At 48.0% G+C, this 21,667-nt stretch overlaps 2 protein-coding genes across 4 annotated transcripts; one reads left to right on the forward strand and one right to left on the reverse strand.

Moving 5' to 3' along the window:
• Window positions 1–1,284: 1,284 nt before the first annotated feature.
• PLA2G7 (phospholipase A2 group VII) lies at window positions 1,285–21,508 on the forward strand. Of its 3 annotated transcripts, none has more exons than XM_040597890.1 (11): window positions 1,285–1,714; window positions 8,658–8,782; window positions 11,006–11,156; window positions 12,220–12,313; window positions 16,724–16,792; window positions 17,182–17,329; window positions 19,025–19,138; window positions 19,421–19,512; window positions 19,964–20,137; window positions 20,770–20,918; window positions 21,265–21,508. In XM_040597890.1, exons 1-11 carry the CDS (start codon window positions 1,351–1,353, stop codon window positions 21,366–21,368), a joined length of 1,584 nt encoding a protein of 527 aa, XP_040453824.1. In that variant the 5' UTR covers window positions 1,285–1,350; the 3' UTR covers window positions 21,369–21,508. The 3 variants fall into 3 exon arrangements, with proteins under 3 accessions (XP_040453824.1, XP_040453825.1, XP_040453827.1); XM_040597891.1 differs by lacking the exon at window positions 1,285–1,714 and adding an exon at window positions 8,064–8,167; XM_040597893.1 differs by lacking the exon at window positions 1,285–1,714 and adding an exon at window positions 8,390–8,501.
• Window positions 6,450–7,747, reverse strand: LOC121090003 (U3 small nucleolar ribonucleoprotein protein IMP3-like). Its single transcript, XM_040597894.1, has one exon. It carries the CDS (start codon window positions 7,696–7,698, stop codon window positions 7,141–7,143), a length of 558 nt encoding a protein of 185 aa, XP_040453828.1. The 5' UTR covers window positions 7,699–7,747; the 3' UTR covers window positions 6,450–7,140.
• Window positions 21,509–21,667: the final 159 nt, after the last annotated feature.

Below are 21,667 nucleotides of genomic sequence, written 5' to 3' on the forward strand. Positions count from 1 at the left end.
CATGGGAGCTTGCAGAGGCTGATGTGACGGAAGGTTTGCAACCCTAGGGGCTGCATCCTGCGAGCCAGAGGTAGATGGGGCCATTTCCCTGCTCCCAACCCCCATAAACACCCCAACCACATCTCAAATCCAGGCTGGAAGAACACACCACCATCTCTACCTTGCTTTCTTATAAGAAAAAGATGAGATACAAAGGTCAGAGGGAATCACCACCTGCTTCAGCAGGTCCCCTGACTTAGGTGGTTGGACTGTGTAGACCAGATGCAAGAGAAAGACCCACACATGACTTCTGAGTTTGACTCCTGCACATCTGGGAATATCAGAATACATAAAAAAATATAATAAATGTTGGAGTTCCTCAGAGGGCCACAGAAGTATCATGGGCTTTGGCATGTCTCTGTTATTTAAACCTTTCATGCACCACCTCCTCCTCATTGCCTCTCACTAACCTTGAAGAACCTGTTCCTTTAGATTAAACAGAGATCTTCAGAGTTATCCTCTAAGACATTTCATGAGCATTAAATCTATCCTGAAAATGTTACACTTTAATGCATCCACCAAAATGAGTGCTGGACAAAAGTACAGAAAAGAAATAGATCTGGGACCTTTTCATACAACTTTCTTATTCTTTTCTAAGGAAACGCCAACAAAATTCAAAGTTTAAAAACATCCATTTCAAGCAGCTTTGTGTTCTGCTAGCTTCACATCATACCCACGCACACACATGCAAAGGGAGAGGAAGGGAAGCCAGTGATCCCACCTCAGGAGCTCACCAGCTCACCCAGGGGACGACAGTCCATGGGTGCAGCATCACAAGCAATTTAAGCCAAACCAAATTTCACCTTCCCTCCCTCCCCTGCTGCCCCCCTTTGCTGGCCTTGAAGCTCATATGGCTGTTTCATCGGCTGGATCAACCTGTTGATCTCTCAGAAAGCTCATCTTCTGCTATTGGTTCTGGTTTTATGGTGAATTCCCTAAACTCAGCACTACTGAGGGGGCTGCGTAAAGGGGGTGTGCAGATCTGCCCCCTCAGGGGGGACCATGCTTGATCCACCTTAAGCTGCTCCAGAAGCTGCACCCAAAAGCGGGATCAGCTTCCTTGCGGGGTTGTTATCCCTTTCTCATAAGGCCAGAGGAAAAGATTTGGATTTTGATGGAGGGACCTTGAGCCAAAGCGCAGTGCTCCCGTGTCGCGGTCTCCCCCGCCTTGCCCAGCCGTAAGCGTGGCAGCTCCTCTGCGGGATGTTGCAACCCTGCCAGGGAATTTCTCACCGGGATCTGGTGCCTGACCCAGCCCCACGCCACCACGCTCAGCAGCCGCCGCGAGAAAAGCCAGAAATTCGCAGCCACATGCAAACAAGCCCGTATATAAATCCCCCCCTGCCACACAAAGGCGCAGCCCAGCATCTAAGCAGCCGTGGGGTCCTCCGGGGCGTGCAATTTTTTTTTGGGATGGCTCCATGTCGGAAACTTGTTTTGCAGGCCCAGGGAAGGTATCTCCCAGAAAGATTGTCTCATTTGAAAACTAAGGCAAAGTTTGGTCCCTCCCCTTCGGGAAGAACCCGGCAGTCGGTCTGCCCGCGAGAGAAACGTCCTCCTGCGGGAGCAGCCGCCTCTCGCCTGGCTCCCGAGGGCCGAGGGTGGCCGAAGGCTCCGTCCAGCTCCTCTGGCCAGTGGGACTGGAGCGGAGGGCGACGGGGACACCGCACACCAGGTACGTGGAGCGTTGGGTGCTGCTAAAAGGGGGAAAAGGGTCTGAGGAGAGAGCACGGGGAGGAGCAAGGGGGATTGTAAGGAGCTGGGGAGTTTCTGCGCAGCCCCTCGCACAGCTTGGCATCGCTCCCCTCCCTGGCGTCAGCCTGCCCTCCCCGGAGCCTGTCTCCAACTCCCAAGGGCTCAAGCTCCTCCGCCTCCTCCCTTCCAGCCCCTTCTCCCTGCGCGTCCCTGCGGAGGGGTGGGATTCGCTCCGGCTAGGCTGCAGGGGAGGGTACAGCAGACGTGCCCCTTCCCCTCCGTGTGTACCGCCAGCCAGCCTCCAGGGAAAAGGTGAACTGAGTTTTCCCGTGGGGAAGAGCAACCCACCTCCCGATCCGGGTGTGCTCAGTGTGGGCATGGGAAAAAGCAGTCCCAGGCTGTGGCAGGGGGAACCCAGGCTAGATGGAAGATGGAAAAAAAAAAAATAATTCACAGTGAGGGTGATTAAACTCTGCTTCAGGCGTCCAGCACTGAGACATGCAGAACTGAGACAGCCCCATATGTGCCCTGCTTTGAGCAGGCTTGGACTAGGTGACCTCCAGCGGTCCCTCCTGATGTAAATTCTTCTGGGAGGCTGAGGGACACAGAGCAGGAGGTTTTGGGTGCTCTGCCAGCACAGCATTCATTGCCCCCAAACCCAGCATCTGCAAGGTGAATGCCTGCACGGGACCTTACACCCTGGCTGCTGTTAAGAGGTGGTGGGGAGAGAGACGGTGGGTTTAGGATGAGGTTCCCCCCGATGTGTTTTGAGCCCGATGAACTCAGAGAGAGGTGAAAAAGTGGTGTACTGCAACGTTAAGTCAGATGAACTGGCCAGGAGAGCCTGCCTGTACTTCACCCTGTGACACAACCATCCAAGCCTCTCCAGGAGCAGCAGCTGGTGGCTTTTCAGGGCAGGAGCCAAGGGTGGCAGTGCTGTCTGGACTTGCACTTAGCAACCCTGCTGACGCGATTTACAGCAGCTGAGAAGCTGTTGTGACAACCCTCTAACGGGCAACTCCAGGAGGAAAGTGGAGATGCTCAAATCTCTGTCTCTGGCTGTCATGAGCAATTGGCCTTCCCTTTTTTTCTGCCTGCTGGAAGTAAACCACTTTATCTCCTCAAAATCAGCTAGTATTAGAGGGGAAGGGACCCTTCTGCAGTGGAGTCGTGCTTGTAGAGAAGTGAGAGGGGACATTCCTACTGGAAGAGATACGCTTGGATTTAGCCCTTGGATCCAGAACCTCCACAGGAAGACTGAACCCAAGTGCCAATCCTGCTGACTCCAGTGCTGCTGCCTGCTGCTTCTACCCGACATCCCTATGTCCTGACCACACATCAGACAAGTTCTCCACCACCAGGTCCTGCCTCAGGCCCAAACCAGAAAGCAAAGGGTGAGAAGAATTGCTTCAGTGCCTAAAACAGAACATTTAAGCGCAGGGACCAGAACTGGGGCTCTCAGGTAAATGCTGTCATAACACTTAGGAGTGCTCTTTCCACCAGACACAGTGGATGTTGAAATGTATCTGGGGTAGGGACTATGGTGATCCCATGGCCCAGTGATGAGAAATGGATCTCTGTCTCAATCTCCAGTGCCAAATCAGGCAGGGGATATACTTAAAACAGATGACTGGAAGCTCAGTAAGGGGACAGTGACACCTCCACCTGCTGGGAAACATCTCCCTGGGAAGTGCTACTGAGATGAGAATGTGGAAGTCCTCCCAGATACAGTTGAGAGGCCCCGGATCCAAAGGCATCATCCAAAAGGCTAGGAATCACCCAGCTCCACCTTCGCTTCTCTTACTCCATTTCCCATTTTGAGCAGAGGGACATACCATCCTTCCCCAGCCTCGTGTGCCCTCCGTGCTCATGGTGATGTGCTGTCACCAAAAGACTGAGGTCAGCATCACCTCTGCACTAAGCCACACCAAGATGAAGGATGGAAGCAGCATTTAAAACGTGCAGTATGCTTGTTTACTGGGAAAAAAGCCCACAAACTGGCTCAGATCACTGGAAGAAAAACACATTTGCATTTTGGTGACAGCGTCAGGCATTTACACCCTGCCACACAAAAGGCACCAGTGTGAAGGCCTCTTTCCTTCAGCTCCCCCACATTCCCCAGCCCCAGCTCCCCAGCCTTGGCAGCCTTCAAGTAAAGGACAAGCCAAGGTCGGGGGGGGGGGGGGGGGGGGGGGGGGGGGGAGGGCGGTGCGTGAAGAAAAAAAGGAAATAAAAAAGGGGGAAAAAAAACAAACCAAAGGAAAAACCCCTGAAATTAAAACCGCAGGCCCTGGTAGAACAGCCCTTGCCACTGCCCACTATCCGAGCGAGAGCTCGTGTGTGGAAACTGCTCACCTTTTGCTCTGACAGCTCTGGCACTGGCCAGAGCACACTGCAGTCCCTTCCTCCCCTGCTGGAGAAGCTGGCAGCTTTCCAGCCCCCAACCACTGGGATGGATGCCGGTGGAGGTGGCAGAGATCAGGTTGTTCAGGCACAGGGACAGCTCGCCCTGACAGCAGCACCACCATTCTCTGTCCTCTTCCATCAGTAACTTCCCACTAGCTTCACAGAGATGCTGAGCCTCCTGAGGAACAGCAAACCCACTTCAGAAGGTGCTGGGAAGAAGCAGAGTGACACCCATGACCCCCTCTTGCTGCTCTCATGTGCATAAGCTCTCCCACTGCAAGCCCCTAGAGCACTGGAGGCAAGCTGGCAGGATCTGGCCCCAAAAAGCACAAGGCCAGATTGCCTCCTTGTGCCAGCTTGCACGGACCAACAGAAGCCAGTGCCAATTTATACTGACTGTCGGATCCAGCCTTGGAATTTAACAAAAGCCTGCATGTTTATCCAAGTGCTGGGAGAGGCTGCCGGAGCTGCTTCCTGCGCCCTTTTCCATCCCCAGCTCCGGAGCTGCTGCAGGAACCACCCAGCGGCAGCCACAGCACGTCAGCTCTGGTAAACAAACTCAAACCCACGAACTAAAGGCAAAAAAACTATTAAACACAAGGAAGTCATCATCTGCCTGACTGCATTCGCAAGCAAGAACATGGGCGTACTGCGGCCAGATATAACTTCCATTTTCAGACCGAGATGACACCCTGTTTATCGCACTTGAAGCAGACCCAGCTCTTACCCAAAGCACATGTGGACTCCAGCTGCTAAAAAATTTTAGGAGCAGGACACAGGTTTCAGGCCTCAGCTACCATACTGCAGAATTCCACACTTAGACACCTACAGGCATATAAATGCATGGCCCGATGCATTTCTTGAAAATAACATAGGATTTTGATTTCCATTACTGCAGGAGGAGAGCAGGGTTGATGGATGCTGTTATCCCACAGTATCTGTACAGAAATCAGTCCTCACCACTTAATTTAACAGCCTTAAGGGTTTTGGTCATTTCTCTTCTGCTACAGATGCTGGAGGCTCACAGATAAATGCTGAAAAGTGAATTTAAGACAAAAAGAACAGGCTAATGATGTAAACTACAGAGGCTGACAGGCTGGGGTGTTCAAGATTTCCTTTTTTGCTGTTCCTTCGAGGGCTGGGCAAAACAGCAGTTTAGCATCTGAGTAGTAAAATGCCCTGCCACTGCACTGTTACCTAAACTCCCCCAAAAGAGTAAAGCAGAGCAAATGCACCATTTTTACCTGCACCTGAGTTAGGCACTTTCTGAAGTTCCAAGGAAACAATGACATTGTTCTAGATGAAAGCTGCAAAGCTGTGAAGAAAAGTCACAGCTTCAGGTGCAAAATGTCTTCTCAATTTGTATTTTTTACCATAATCAAGGTGCATGCCCTGAGAAAAAGGCTGTTAAGGGGTTACAGGTGATGTTTTCCTGAATGAAATTCAAGAGTAGTTCACAAGATAAGCAAAGGGGTTGCCACACCTCTCTCATGTCCTTTTCTTAATATCTACTGTTGCTTTAAAAGTTAACACTCTGCTCAGTATGTTTGGCTTGTAAGATCGGTAGGCATTTTAACATTTTGTTTGTATTCTAAAAAACAGTCATAACTTTTTGATGAACATTTCTGATCATTCAATACTGCTAACCCCGCCCCCAACTAAACACCTTTCCTGCTCAAAAAGCCATGCTGAAGCATCCAGGCGCAGAGTAGTGGCTGCAACTGAACTCCAGCCCTCTGGATTTGGGACGGGCAGTCACAGCTCCGCTCCTAAACCTATGGCCAAATCCTTTTGTAGCCCTGGGTAAGGGAAAGAAAGCATTTTTAGCAAAAAACACTCCAAGTCAGTAATAGTCTTGTAGGTATCAAACAGGCAAAAGAAAATAAGGTTACATAAAAGAAATCACATTTAAAAAAATGTTCTGCACGATGACAAACAGAGCTTACTAAAATATTTAAAAATCAGAAGAAACTCTCAAAGAAACAGCACATACATTTCTTCAGCAACACAAACCCACTGTTTTATTTCTGCTTTTCTGCTCTTTATTTCAAAGGGGAATAAAGTTCCCAACAGCCCCAGAAGGCCTGAGGCTCCCCTCAGGTACAGATTTTTGTTTGTCTTACGTGCCAAATGCAAATGTCCCCCCAGATTTGCAGTTATGGTTAGGAGAGCTTTCGCTCCAGTGCCTCCCCCAGTTAGATCCTGCACCCCCAATGATGCCCAATTGCCAGCTGCAACCCCATATCGCAAAGGTAAGAGTATCAATGACTTCACATGAAAATAAAGTAGGCTTTATTATTTTTTTTTTGGCCTTTTTAAAATTCTGGGTTTGGCCAAAACTTTTACAGTTCCAGAAAAAGTCGTATTTGCCCTCCTTGTTTACTGCTGACCACAAACAATCCCTGCACTTTCCCCCATACACACGTCCCTTGTCATCATGAGAAAACCCTTCCAGAAGCAGCTCCTCCGGTTACAGCGTGCCCGTCAGCTGAAGGCAGGGAGTTGGCAGGGCAGCCTCTTCGAAAAGCAGCCTCCAGACTGCCAAACTCAATCCTAAAACAGCCGCAGGGCCAGGCTTAAACCCCTTCCCGCAGCTATCATTAGCGGCCGAGCACTTAAACCCGACCGCATCCTGTCCCGCGATCGGGCGGAGACCTTTCCAAGCGCTTGTGCTTTACAGGGATGCAAGTACAGTACAGCCAGGCCACGGGGCGCTTTCTCGGAGCGATGGATGCGGGAGGGAAGTTTTTCAATGGGGATGAGCGTGGCTGTCGGCCGGAGCAGCAGGGTCCCGGGGAGCGCGCAGGGCCCTCCCCCCCAGGGAGCGCATACGCCCGTCCTGGCTCCCCTTTTGGGTGCGTTTGCAGGGGGCGAGCATCGGCGGCCGGGGGAGGGGGCGAGCATCGGCGGGGTCACGGCTGTGGCCCTTCCTGGCGAGGGTTATTCCCAGGCGTGTCCCGAGGGGCAGAGCAGGGGCAGGGCAGGGCAGGCAGCGCGTCCTCAGGCGGCCAGGTCGAAGTCGTCGCGCTCCTGGTTGTAGTCGAGCACCTTCTGGCGCAGGCGAGAGGCGTCCACCCAGGTGATGAAGTCCTCCACGGCGCGGGGGACGAGGAGCGCGGGGTCGGTCACGACCTCGGGCCCCACGCGGACGTGGCCCTGCTCCACGAAGGTGACGGCGTGCCGCAGGCTCTGCGCCATCCGCAGCTTGACCAGCAGGCAGGGCAGGCGGCGGCGGCAGAAGGCGGCGGCCGAGAGGCTCTCGCAGACGGCCAGCGACCGCCGGCTGCCCACCAGCCCCAGCCCGTAGAGCTTCTCCAGCAGCGCGGCGGCGCAGCGGGCGCGGAAGGCGGCGCTGGCCGGGCCCAGGTCGCGGAGGCGGCGGGCCAAGGCGCGCACGCTGCGGGCCAGCGCTTTATACTGCACGTAATCCTCCCGCCGGCCCAGCCGGTAGCGCCGCAGCGCCTTCACCTCGGCCAGGTTCCCCGCCGCCGCCTCCCAGCTCACCAGCTCCAGCCGCCGCAGCAGCTTCTGCTCGTGGTACTTCAGCTTCCGCACCATCTTGCCGCCCGCCGCCGCCGCCGGCCCTTTCCGGGGAGGGGCGGCCGCGCTCCGCCCCGCCGCTGCCCCGGCCTGGGAGGCCCGGCCGCCTCGCCTGGCCCGGCCCGGCGGCGCCGCACCCGGCAGCGGGGCACAGCGCCGCGGCAGGGCGGGGGGAGAAGGCGGCAGATGCCCCCCCCCGGCGGCTGCTGGAGAGCGGGGCCGGGGCTGCTGCTCACCCCTGAGGCCCGGCCGGGATCGCGGCGGCCCGCCCCGGCCCCTGCGCCCCGCCCGGCCCCGGGCGAGCCCGGCCCGGGGGAGTCATCTCAGGCGGGGGCCGGGGGCGCTCGGGCCTCCCCAGAGCCTCTCCTGCGCGGGCAGCCCCTCCTCGCCTGTCCAGGGACCGACCCCAGCCTCGTCGCTCCTCCTGAGGGGAAAATGGCAGCAGCGCTGGCTTCCTCCGTGCCGTCCTGCTCCTCCAGACGCCAAGGCCGGTTCTGTTTACCGAGGAGCTGCGGGATCTTGCCTCTGTGCCGCTGGCGTGAGGAGGAGCACCCGCGGCCATAGCCCGGCGGGGAGGGCACTGCCTTGGCCTCTGAAACTGGCCGCTCTTGGGCTGGCGCTTCCCCCTTGGTGCGCAAGGAGCGAGGCTGCTGCCACTCCGCGCCGCGGCCCCCCGAGTGCCACCGTGACCCCCGAGTGCCACCACGGTATCCCCAGCCAAGCGCCTCGTCCAGGCCTTCCTGTCTGGGGCAGGGTGTGGGCTGATAGTGGGATTCAGGACACTGCTCCAAGGAAATCCCCCCTTAGGTTGGGCAGGTCAGGTTGGTGACTCGGGATTTCAGATTTCTGATTCTCATTAGCTTCACCCTTGAATTTCCTGCTCCTGAAATCCTCAACGCGCTGGATTTTTTTCAGGGTGGGTGATCTGGGCACGCAGGCCATGGTGGTCTCTTGATCTGCTTTGTGTTTTCCCCCAGGATTATCACTGAAGGCACCGATGGAAACAGGAAGCAGCAGCACCGAGAAGTTTTACAGGATCCCCGAAGGAAAGGGACCGCACTCGGTTGGATGTACGGACCTGATGACAGAAAATGCAGTTGAGGTAAAGTGCTCGGTTCTTCCTCCTTTGAATTTAAGCCACAATGTCAGTGAAACAACTTGCTGTAGTTGTACAGATGAGTCGGACTGGAGGTCTTGCCTGTGTGCAGGGAGGATGCTGCATGGCTGACACAGTTCAGCTGTCTATCCACTCCGTCACAATGCAGGATGCATACGGGGTATTTACCAGACGGACGTAACCTGCAAGCCTTCCCCATGGCTACTTGCTCCCTCATCCTAATATCCTTGCCTTCTTGACTCTCCTACGCAAGATACTGTAGAGAAACTGTGTCCTCCCGGGACCTACAGGGTTCTTCCCATCCACCCTGTCCCTTCTGTGTTGGGCTCCTGGGAACACTCCACACACAATCTTTGTGACTGTAGCCATTCTCATCACAAAGATCCCAACTGGATTTGGCAGGGGTAGGTGATGAGGGTATTTGATGTTTCAGCTGCATGAGATGTTTTCTTGAAATTTTATCTATCCAAGAAAGAACAGGTCAGTTCTGCAAGCACTTAGTGCAGAGAGAAGCCACGATAAGAAGACAGGGACAGTAAATAGTCAGCTGAGGAGCTTGCTTATGGGTTTCCATTTCAAATCCCCTTGCTTTTTAATTTTCCTATGGGAATATGTCTGCATTTACACTGGTTTTACTCTGCAGACTAGCCAGGTATAGCGGAACTTGTGACCAGTTTGTAGTGATTATTTGTATGTTTTCCTTTCCTGAGCTTACTCTGTATTAGCACAAAGAAGCGCAGCCAATGTGTTTTTCTTAGGCATTCTGTATAATTGCAGTTCTTTCAGGAACAGAAAATTAACCTCTTTCACTTTCTTGTAAGCAGTTAGTCACCAGGGGAAGTTCAGCAGGACCACTCTGAGATCAGATTAATATGATTACCAGCATGGGTGAAGGTTTCATGATTTATTCCTTGGTGGCCTTTGTGTCAAAGGTTGATTTAAGTTTGATGAGTAAATTGAAACAAGCTTCATTAAATAAGCTTTTTGGTACACCTTGCATGTGAAACTGATAAATCAGTGTTCAAGAAACCAGACTTTATTACAAAGCTTATGTTCTTTTTGGTCCTAGGCTTAACTTACTAAAACAAAAGCACAGTTGGAGCAAGACCGTAAATTTGAATAGTGTGTTGCAAATTCCTTTGCAAACCAGGAAGTAAGAATGCAAATTACACACAGTTCATCTACTGCGAGGTGTGCTTTAGGGTATGCAGTTGGTACATTGCTGCTGACTGCATAGGAAAAATGCTGGCAAGGGGTATGGAGTGTCCATGTGAATGTGGAAGGCTTCAGTGGTTTCCTGGAACACCCGGAGTGCAGACAGTAAAAGAAGATTCAAACCAGTGGCAAGAAACAGAGGCAGATAAAACACAGGTTAACAAAATTCTGTTGAGAAAGATGGAGCACTACACACTTGTAAACATCTTGAGGAGGAGGAAGAACAATATATTGCACTTCTCTGCTGTGCAGCTGCCCAAGAGCTTTCTCGACCACTTCTCACTTTGTTTAGCCGGGAGCACTATAGCTGCGTTGAGACCATATCCCTGACTCTACCTGCATCTCCTCACTGGACTACACTTCCAGAAACTAGTCTCAGGATTAAGTTTTGTCTTGCTAACCTAGTGGGAAAATACACTTCTAGGAGGGTGCTTTTTCCCCCCCCTAGTTTAGTAAGCTGAGTTGGGTCAGTAACAGCTCCATGAGACTCCTTGGTATAAAGAGAGCAATGACAGCTCCCAGCTGGAAGGGTGAAGGGGACACAGTCACCCCTGTTAAAGTGATTGCCTTGCATTATCGTACCATTCCCCGAAGGCAGGCATAGTGAGGAAGACAGAAGGAAAGATCCAGCAAGACGCAGAAATGGAGCAAATAGGTAGTGGGTGTTGGTAATGAGTAACTTAACTAAACGGAGCATTTTGAATTAGCCATAGGCTAACTTAGAGAAGGTGACATGTATATCTACCTGGATGCCAACAGTAATGCTCCTTTAAATTCATTGCCGAGGCAAAAAGACAGTGACACAGGATTGGCATCAGAGCCTGTATAGGATAATAATTTTCTCATGAGGTTTCCTCTCAAGAGGAATTTCTCTTGAGCTGTCATTCTTGCATCTGAAGCCCTTGACGTAAATGTTTTTATCTTCCTTTTTATCTGCCTGATATTGATATAAACAAATATCAATTTTTTTTTTCTCCCTCCTCCTAATCCCAGGGAAGCTTCTTGCGCCTGTATTATCCATCATGTGATGCCACAAATAGTGAAGAGGCGCCATGGATTCCAGATAAAGAGTACTATCAGGGACTGTCTGACTTCCTGAATATGTACCGAGTTGTAGGAGAAAGGCTTTTCCAGTACTATGTTGGTAAGACTGATTATGGTTTTATTCCTTGACAAGTGCAAGGGCATCATCTCTGTATGCAGGTTGCCGCCTCACTGCTCTGTGAGCAGTGTGTTACTGCTGCAGGACTGAAAAATAGTTTTTCCCCAGAAAGGATGTTTGTTTGGGATGGGTTTGTGTAGTAAGACTCGGTGCTGAATTTGACCCAGTTCTCAGGCAGACCAGCAGTCCCCCACTGCTGTTAATAGGAGTGTCTGGGCAGTTTGCTTTAGGAAGGGCTTGGGTAAATTGCACCTATGTGTCGGGATTTCAATCCCACAGGGAAAAGTGCAAATACACAAAGGTCAGATACATACTAAGGACTGAATACCAAGAAGACTTGCATGCCTGACTATTCCTGAAAATCTGTTCTCTTAACGTTTAAGAGATATGTAGGCATTGTGCTCAGCTGTGGATGGGAGGAGGAGAAGGAAAATATCTTCGGCCAAGTAGAAAGCATTTTCAGAATCAGATCCATGTTTGTCTTCTGTATTTTAAGGATGAGATTTGGTCCTTTGTCTTTAGATGACCACTCTGAAATCAGTGGTCACCAGATTCTTGGGATCTCTCCCACAGGCATAAACGCTTTCTCTCATTTCAGTAATAATGACATGTAATAAGTAACTAAGGGTAATTCGCTAATCAAAGGGGTTTTTAACAAAAGGAATGATCTTGCTGTAACAGATTTGAGAATGTTTTGTCTGGTGAGAAAAAGAGTTAACCGTTAACGATGAGGTTGGAGATGGACCTCCTCAAGGCCAATGTTAAACCATAATCTCATGTTACTATGACAACTTTGTCTATGTAATGTACAGCTTCTTGCTACGGGACTGAGAGCATAACCATTTGCTTAAACCGGCCTTGAAGATGAGAATAAAAGGGCTGTGTTACTTGTCAGAATTTGCGAGCTTGGATGGAGCTGCGACTCCCTGGCCGCCCAGCACGCTGTTTTTGCTTTCTTGCCTTAATAAATAACTAGTGAATTTATTTCGGACTCCAGTTATTTCAAATTCAACTATAACAGACATATGCTTCAATCTTTATCTAGGTTCAGTGACCTGTCCTGCAAAGTCAAATGCTGCTTTTAAGCCAGGAGAGAAATACCCACTCCTCATTTTTTCCCATGGACTTGGAGCTTTTCGGTAACTCTGAACTTTGTTGACAAACTATTTTCATCATCTATGGTGAGAGTAGTCTCCAAGGATGGTTGTGAATAGATTTTCTGTAGGGGGTGAGATACCCATGGAGTTGAAAGAGATTTGAAGAACAGGCTGCTGTGTATGAGTATGCCTCCACTGAAATCAACAGCAGTAAATCAAAGCAGGGTTGATGTACTTATTTGTGTTTTCTCTTGGTATTTTAGGGGTGAAGGTATTTACCAATCTGCGGCGAATGAAGAGACGGGACGCAGCTTGATGCAAGCAAATGTCAATTTATTGTACAGAAGCACCAGCTTATATACACTTTCAGAAGCTGCGCGTTTTAAACAGATTGGTTCTTGAAGCTAAGCGTTGCATACTAGGCAATCCCCGATTGGTGGTTAACTGCCATCAATTAACACAGGAAAGGTGTTACCTTTCCTCGGCGCCAGCCGTCTCCCGCCCCCCTGTGCTCTGCAAACATGCCTCATCATGTTAATTGTCGTCTAGACAAGCTCGAGCAAATCCCCCTCAGCTAACTGATTGCCGCGCATGGTCCCAGTTTGCAGACCGCTCCTGCATCTCCCCCTCCCTGTTGCACAAAAAGAACCTTTGGAACCGAACAAGTAAAAACAAGGTATAAGTAATAGAACAAATAAAAAAGCAACTGAGACATTATCAGTGTCAAAATAACCCACTGTCTCTATTCCATACAATTTTACAATTTCCCCTTTTTGTTTTTGAACAGCTAGTGCCAGGTTTGCCATGTTCTGCAGGGCCCTTGCAAACATGACAGCAACCAAGGTAATAGCAAACAAACAATACTGCCAATTGATTGAATGAATGCCAAAAAAGGCTGAAGTTTTCTCAGATTTTGATAACATGTTGCTGCAATGGGGCGCCTAAAATCCACGCAGCGCATACCATCAGAATCCTCACAGCCGTGTCCTTGAACCAACAACAAAAAGCAGTGGCAATTTTGACTCACATTCTTAACTGCCTACCAAACAACGTGATTTAACTCTTTAATGCTTTCCCTGCTGTTACTCCGGATAAGAGAAGAACGGCTGCGACACGTTCCCATCACAGCCTCCCACTACATTAACATCTACAGACAGACAATTATCGACATTCAAAGTGTAAACAATATCATCTTCTTTTGGATTAACATTATACATAGGTGGAAGGGCACACCAAACAAGAGCTGGTTCAGTCAAAAAGTTCAAAACATAGCATGCCTTCTCTGAACATACCTCTGGGGTCATTCCCTTCATTCCCTCTCTTTTTTATGCAAAGAGAAACACTTTTACCGTAACAAAGAAGCCCCTATTTACATCTCTGAGCCCGGACGCAAACCGCAGCTGTATGCTCCACCAGGCTCAGGGCAGGAATCATTCATGCAGTTACGTAGCTATATATCTCTGCAAGCGTGCAGACACCCATTAAACACTAGATAACCATGTTTATCTTTCCTATTCTCCTTCACAACACCTAGCTGTTCTCTCATCTCTTGTTAGGTCAAATATTCTCCAGTTTCCTCTCCTGTATATCTCCTCAGACATTCTCTATCCTCCCCTTTTTTGCTTGTTAGTTGCAAGGAGGCAAAGGGTGTATGTAGCTGGGTGACCATGACCTGCTTTATGTTACAATCAACTAAACACTGGATACAGAAAAAAAAAGCATGGGAGACCTAAGGCAAACGTCACTAAGGTGGTTAAAGATAATTATAATAAATCCTGTAATACTTTTGAGTCATGGCCCAAAGTTTCCCAGCCGTGAGAAGAGACCAAAGGCATCCCGCCCCTGGCTCTGTTGCAGATCTTTGTTTTAAGGCTTTTGAGTTTTGTATACTTTTGTAAATTAATTCACAGCGGTCACTCAGATTCACGTAACACATCCTATCAAAGTCTTCACACTTGTGTCCCTGTGCTAATAATAAAAATCAATACCAACTTGGTTCTGTAGCAACATATGATGGACAGAATCAACATCTGTTAATAAGCCAGAAAAAAAAATATTATTTGTAGTATTACTTTGTTTAGCAAGCCAGCAGCCTAATTTACTAAGCAAGTTAAGAGCGTGTACTATTCTTACAGAAGAGATTAGAGAAGCAAAAATCTGTTATGCTGCATTCCAGAACTCAGCCTGAGAATTACAGTCTGCTGTGAGTTCTGCGTTACAATCATTTGACACATGTTGGGGTTGCGATTGTGAAAGCTGCCCGTTTACAATTTTCATTGACATTATCACAGCTAGTTGTTTTAAAAGCATCCCTTGAGCTTCCTGATGTTCGACTTGTTGCAAAATATTCTGAAGCCAATCAATCAAGTTAGTATTAAAGTTAGTGACTCTCTAGGACCCTGCAAGACTGTGGCAAGACTCCCGCATCCCGACTGCCTTAATAGCCATCTCATTCATTTGCAAACAGTTGTCCCTGGGATACCTTGCCTGAGTCACAGAATCGGCACAGTTAATTTTCTCCAGCCAACTGCTCATAGTTAACAGCAATTCCCCGATTAAGGTTTTCAATCAAGGCCACTACACATAGCTCACAAAAATCAAATAACCACATCATATACTGTATCAGTTAGTACCATACAAAGCAATGACTTCCAATCATGCAGTGTGAGCGTATAAGGCTCTGCCATCACTTCAAGAAGGGACATAGCAAATGTATTATGAATCCTCCCTTCCCGCACTGCTTTGCTTAACCCTTTAACAGCCTCGTATTGCACAGGCTGCCACTCTGCAGGTTGATTTGTCTGACAAAATACTGAACATGCCATAGCGACTCCCAAATCCCATCACTTAAGTGTTTCCCACTCGCATTCCTGCCACCAATCCCTCAGACTCCCTTTCACCCTCCCCAAAAATACAATCGATGCATCAGGAGAGACAAGGGGGTGGGGGAAAGGTCTACCTCCTTTTCCAGATCTATAGGACCTGGATCAAAAGGTTTATCAGTGTCAATAAAATCATTGTCCGAGTTGCCCTGTTCCCGTGCTTGGTCCTGTGTTGTGAGGGTCGCTGCAATCAGTGACAGAAGCTTTGGGGGCAGAGGAGGTGTGGACGGAATCGCCATCACTGACGGTGTCTTGAGAAGAGTCGCGCTGTCGGTGGAATTTACAGCTTCCTCTGGTTTAGCACCGTTAGTAGAATTAGTCCACACTTGGCAAAGAGTAGTCAGAATTTGCCACCAAGATGCTAAATGCATTCCCGACACGGAGTTCCCCCCCGCGGCAGCATCATACAACTGGCTGCTGTATGTGCACACTTTCATTCTTTCAAAGTCTCTAAAGTTTCTTGGCTGCTCACCTGTCTCGATGAATACAGGTGTTATCCTCGGGGTTTAGGTTGTCCGCCTGGTCCAGACAGCCAGACGATCGTTCAGCCAAGCCGTCTCCTCCGGAACACGGCCCTCTTCACGAGCTGTCTTTTTTATCGACCAGTTCCGTCCTTATTCTTCCAAGGCTTCGGAACACCACCATAGGGGTCACCATTTGAGGAAACTGAGGCACGGACTCCCTGATCTGACTAGGAGACCCTTCATGAGTCCATATACGTCTCTTTCTGGGGACGAACCCTGATTCCCCGTTACGGATTTCCCACAGCTCACCTCTCAGCTCCGGAGGGATTTCTGGCCGGCTCCCGCTTCCTTTCAGCAGATCATTCAAAGTTCTGTGGGATTCGCTGCACGTCGCTCAGATAGGCGATTCGAGAGCCCTTCACGTTAGATCCTTAAACGCATCACGTCGGGGTCACCAATTTGCGGCGAATGAAGAGACGGGACGCAGCTTGATGCAAGCAAATGTCAATTTATTGTACAGAAGCACCAGCTTATATACACTTTCAGAAGCTGCGCGTTTTAAACAGATTGGTTCTTGAAGCTAAGCGTTGCATACTAGGCAATCCCCGATTGGTGGTTAACTGCCATCAATTAACACAGGAAAGGTGTTACCTTTCCTCGGCGCCAGCCGTCTCCCGCCCCCCTGTGCTCTGCAAACATGCCTCATCATGTTAATTGTCGTCTAGACAAGCTCGAGCAAATCCCCCTCAGCTAACTGATTGCCGCGCATGGTCCCAGTTTGCAGACCGCTCCTGCACCAATCCATAAGCATGTTGTGAAGATCAGCTAGTTGGTTTCGGGATAGATCTTTGAAGATGCAAAGTGTCATATGTGCTAATTTTTAAAAATCCGTGGCATTCCTTCTTCTGAATAGATAGTAAGACAAGGTTTTGTGAACAGGTTTTGGTGCCTGGCATACAAAAGCCTGCTTACTGGCTAGCAAATTCAAACACAAGAATTATTGAATGGGGGCTAGCACATACATAGTGTGGTCAGCACTTGAAAAGCAGTGTAATTGAGATAATTATGCATGCACATGTCTCACCAGAGTATGATTTTGACTGCAGGACCATCTATTCTGCTATTTGCATCGAGATGGCTTCTCAGGGCTTTATAGTGGCTGCTGTGGAGCACAGGTGTGTATACTGCACGTTTTTGAGTTCTGATGGAAAGAAACTTTCTCACGTTGTATAGAAAGCTATTTATTCTAAAGAAGAACTTATTCTAAAGGGAATTTGCTTAGGTAAACCCTTGAATAAGAAGTCCCAGTGTAGATATCATTTGTCATTCTTCAGGCATGCTATTTTTCCCCTCTTATTGTTAGAACCTGGAGAATATAAAGGAGGTGGGAGTTTTGGTGGAGTTACTGCATTATTTAGAAAGTCTGTCTACACTCCGTTAGGATTGCAGCAGCACTGGTCGGTAGCTGGATCTCTTGACATAAGTGAAATCTAAAACTTCTGGTGACTTCATCTCAAACCAAACAGAATACATCCCCAGAAGTAACCTTCTGTTGATATTACAGAGATGAATCTGCTTCAGCAACGTATTATTGTAAAAAAAAGTCCATTTCTGAACCGCAGGAAGAGTCTACGTCAATCATGGAGAAGGAGTGGATCTACTATAGGAAACTAAAAACTGGAGAGGAAGAGCGTTGTTTGCGCCATAAGCAGGTACTCGTGCTAGGTCTGCACTCTAGGAAGAGAGGCAGGAATGGTGTGTGTAGGGCTAACTAGCAGACTCGTTCCCTTTGGCCATGTCTGCAGTCTTCTGCCAAGACTCAGGGGATATGTAAAAATGCATCAAGTACCATGGCCCTGAGGATGGGAAGGCCAACAGCTTTCTTCACAGTGTAAACTGCTTTCTCAAGCAGTTACACTGTTGAGCTTAGTCAGCTGTTTCTCCCGATTCCACTCAACTTTGTTTCTTCCCTGTGTCTTCACACTTTTGCTGCCCAGCCCAGTCTTTAAGTTACACACAGTTGAATTCAAATGTTCGTGTGGCTTTAGACTTTGGCTTTTGTGTGCAGTTGGACAGCAAGATGTATCATGGCTGCTTTAAGGGGGATGTTTGCTTCGTCATCTCCAACACTCTTTGATGTGGTTTATAGCAATGTAAAGAATGCAGGCTTCCTGATTACAAGCATCATCCGCGCTAGGTGTGATGTGGCCATACTGAGGAGCTCCTCCAAGCGTAGACTTGACCTGTAAAATACGGGAGTGTTTTCTTCCAGCTATTGCGAACTCAGCCAGGGAGGTGTTGATCTCCCTGGGCCATACAGCCAGCAGTACAAGTGTCATTTCCTGTGTGCCAACAACGTCCTACTTACAAGTCTCAATACGTATTGTCTGAGCTTGCAAGTAACCTCCAGAAGCTATTGCCTGCAAATCTGACTAGCAGAGAAGTCAGGAGGTTGAGATTTATGTGAGATTTAGGGATGCATAGACATCTTGCTGGCTGCCTACACAGTTCACATCCCAAGGACACTATTTTTTTTTGGTTCTTTTTGAAGCTTTTACTGACGTATCAAAGTCAGAAGCACTTCTTACACTGAACAATGAGAACCTTTTATTTGCAATAGCTTTACTACAGTTTTCAAGATAGTGTGTATGTATAAAATGTTTCTTATTTGGGGTTTATCCATTGTAAAGACAGTTTCAAGGCTGTTGTGCAGGTGGGGCAAGTGACGTAATGGCACTGGCTCATCAGAGTGAGAGCATGAGGAGGAGCAGTGAGTCAGCCTTCCTTGTGGTTGTGTTAAGCCTTTGCACATCCTAACAACCCCTTCTCTGAGCAGTGACAAGATGAAGGAGTTGAAGGCCTCTGGCACATGTTACAGGGGTTAATTCCTGTGTGCAGAGGCTCTACACAAGAGCTTCAATTGCTTGGACCTCCTAAAGTCCGTTTGTTGTTGGTCAGACCTTGTCAGAGTTGTTTTCCAGTTCCATTCTGCATTTTAAAATAGTTGTTACTGTATCAGACACTTGGGGGGAAAAAATATCAAACTGAGTCTTGGCTCAAGCAACAGGACAAGGGGCAACGGGCACAGACTGCAACACAGGCAGTTCTACCTGAATATGAGGAAGAACTTCTTTCCTCTGAGGGTGACAGAGCTCTGGAACAGGCTGCCCAGAGAGGCTGTGGAGTCTCCTTCTCTGGAGATGTTCAAAACCTGCCTGGACGTGACTCTGTGCAACCTGCTCTAGGAGAACCTGCTTTAGCAGGGGGTTGCACTAGATGATCTCCAGAGGTCCCTTCCAACCCTGGCCATGCTGTGACTCTGTGATTGTGTCCAAGGGGCTGGCAAGCCTAGTGATGGTCTGATAATTCCTTCCACTGCACTACCCCCAACTTCTCTTTCTCCTCAGGTGCAGCAAAGAGCACAGGAGTGCATCAAAGCTCTCAATCTCATTCTTAACATCAATTCAGGAGAGGAAGTAATGAATGTGCTACATTCAAACTTTGACTGGAACAGCCTAAAGGTGAGTGAAAGGTGGTGACTGTGTTTTGTTAAACACCTAACAATGCTTCTGGTTTCCCTCTTCCATTTCTAAACTGGTTCCTGTAAACTGTTCTGAAGATCACTCCATAGATCTGTGAAGATATTCTCAGGTTATCACGAGCTGGATAGATAGTAATGGAGCTGAAATGATGCTCTACCTGCTTCACTAGGTTCTACTGCCAAACAATTATTCCCTTAAAAAAAAAAAAAAAAAAAAAGTTTGGGAAAGAAAGTCTTACAGCACCTGGATTTTTTTTGACAGGATTCTGTTGATACTAGCAGGATAGCTGTGATGGGACACTCTTTTGGTGGTGCTACAGTTATTGAGAGTCTCAGCAAAGAAATAAGATTCAGGTAAGTATGTAAAACAAGGCAAGAGGCTTTTGGCACTTGAGAGGTCTGGAGCAGGGCACCTTGCCCAAGATCCCCCAACTACTAATAAGCTCTTGAAGAAAAGTTTTGTTTGGCATGTCTTATTTTCTCAAGTCATACTGCTTTCAGTTGTGGGGATGTGGTGGAACATAATAGCTGTATCATATTGTATCATGATACCATGATACTGTGGGACGCTGCAGAAGCTCCTGTGCCCAGCTGTACCTGGCATTGGAGACCAACATGTGCAATAAAGGATTCATTCTCTTCTCCCAAAGTAGAAATAATTTTGAAACAAAATGATTCATTAACCTGTTTACCTGTTTAGTATCATAGAGTTTCTCTTTCCCGTGTCTCCTGCAGATCAAAGCATGCTGAGAACCTCCATACAAAGCTTTCTGCTTCTGTGACAATATCCAGTTATTTTTGACAGGTGTGGCATTGCCCTCGATGCGTGGATGCTTCCCGTAGGTGATGATATTTACCAAAACAGTGTCCAGCAACCACTGCTGTTTATCAACTCTGAAAAATTCCAGTGGGCTGATAATATCATAAAGATGAAGAAGCTCAGCTCCAATGACACAAACAAGAAAATGATCACTATCAAGTAAGTGTCCAGGAGGCATCATTTCTGTGGTTGAAGAGGAGTCTTTACTCCTTTGTTGGAGCTGTTCAGTTACATGTACCTGCAGAAAGAGAGTCACTGCTTCCTCATGGCCCAGGTTTTCCCTGCGTGTTTAAATTAGCAATATGTCCCCCACAGTGGAGTCAAAGATCTCTCTCAAAGCAGCCCGTAACCCTAAATATAAGATACTTCAAGGTGTGCCTTCCTACCCTGGGGCACAAATTTTGCTCTGGGCCTCATGCATCATCTGTGTTTGAACACTTTACATAGTGCATAAACGCACCTGGAAGCCTCACCTAGTGAAACCACCGTGTACAGGGGAGCAGATAGTTCTGTAATCCACCTCAGAGCAGAGAGACAACGTTTTGCCAAGCCTACTCTTTTTTCCCATTGCAGTTATAGTGACTTACATTAAGCATGCACAAAACTGCCCTTTAGGACAGAATTTACTGCTAATCGTGCATGTTCATGAGAGTAATCTGTTTTATCTTCTTCTGCTAAAGAAGACAGCATAAGGTGCATGACTGTCTTTGAATAAGTCTGTGCAACCTGTGGCATCTTTTAACTAGACAACTGCATTCTTAAAACCCTGTTGATCATTTTTCTATTTGCAGGGGATCAGTACATCAGAGCTTTCCTGACTTTACCTTTGTGAGTGGAGAAATAATTGGAAGATTTTTCAAATTAAAAGGAGAAATAGATCCAAATGAAGCTATTGATATAAGCAATCATGCTTCATTAGCCTTTCTGCAGAAACATTTAAGTAAGTATCTGTTTACCTCAAAGTATGAAGTTAATGAATACTTAATTCCTATGAAGCTTTTTATATATCCATTTGGTTTAGAACAAGATTCAAAAGTAAGTGTCAGAAAAGTCTGAGTGGAAAAAACAAGTCAGACTTTTTCTAGAGGTTTGTTGGTTACTTTTGTAATCCAAGCAACTCAGAGGAACTTCGTGGGAGTTTTGTTCTGCTATGTAAAAACCTGGAGTGTCCTTTTTCCCTCCTTAAAACATCATCCTGCCCCTACTTTGCCAAGTTGATTTAATTTTTCAGTGTAGCTGATTACTTAACTTACTAACACTTGGGTTTTCTTTCCCACATTTTATAGGTCTTAAGAAAGATTTCGATAAGTGGGATTCTCTTGTGGATGGCATAGGACCCAATGTTATTCCTGGTACCAATATTGACTTATCTCCAGCTGAACCTGAATAAGGACTACAAAGCAGTACTGAGAATGTCACAGACTTCAGGACACTAATGCTGGCCAGACATGGCTCAGACACATGATAGCATTGGCCACCTACACAGCTTTTGGGGTGTGGAACAAAGAAAAGGCATTAGGTTATGTTATCATGAAAATGTGGAGAGGTTTTCATTCAAATGAGTTTGTGGGATTATCTGAAATACTGCAACAGGGTAACTACTGCTTTATAGGCAACTGGGGAGAAATCACTTTGTGGCAATTGAAACGTGCTTTCTGGTTTTGACTGAAAATCAAGTTTGCAGAGAGG

Source organism: Falco naumanni, chromosome 6 (genome assembly GCF_017639655.2).
Source record: "Falco naumanni isolate bFalNau1 chromosome 6, bFalNau1.pat, whole genome shotgun sequence".
Taxonomy (NCBI): Eukaryota; Metazoa; Chordata; class Aves; order Falconiformes; family Falconidae; genus Falco; species Falco naumanni.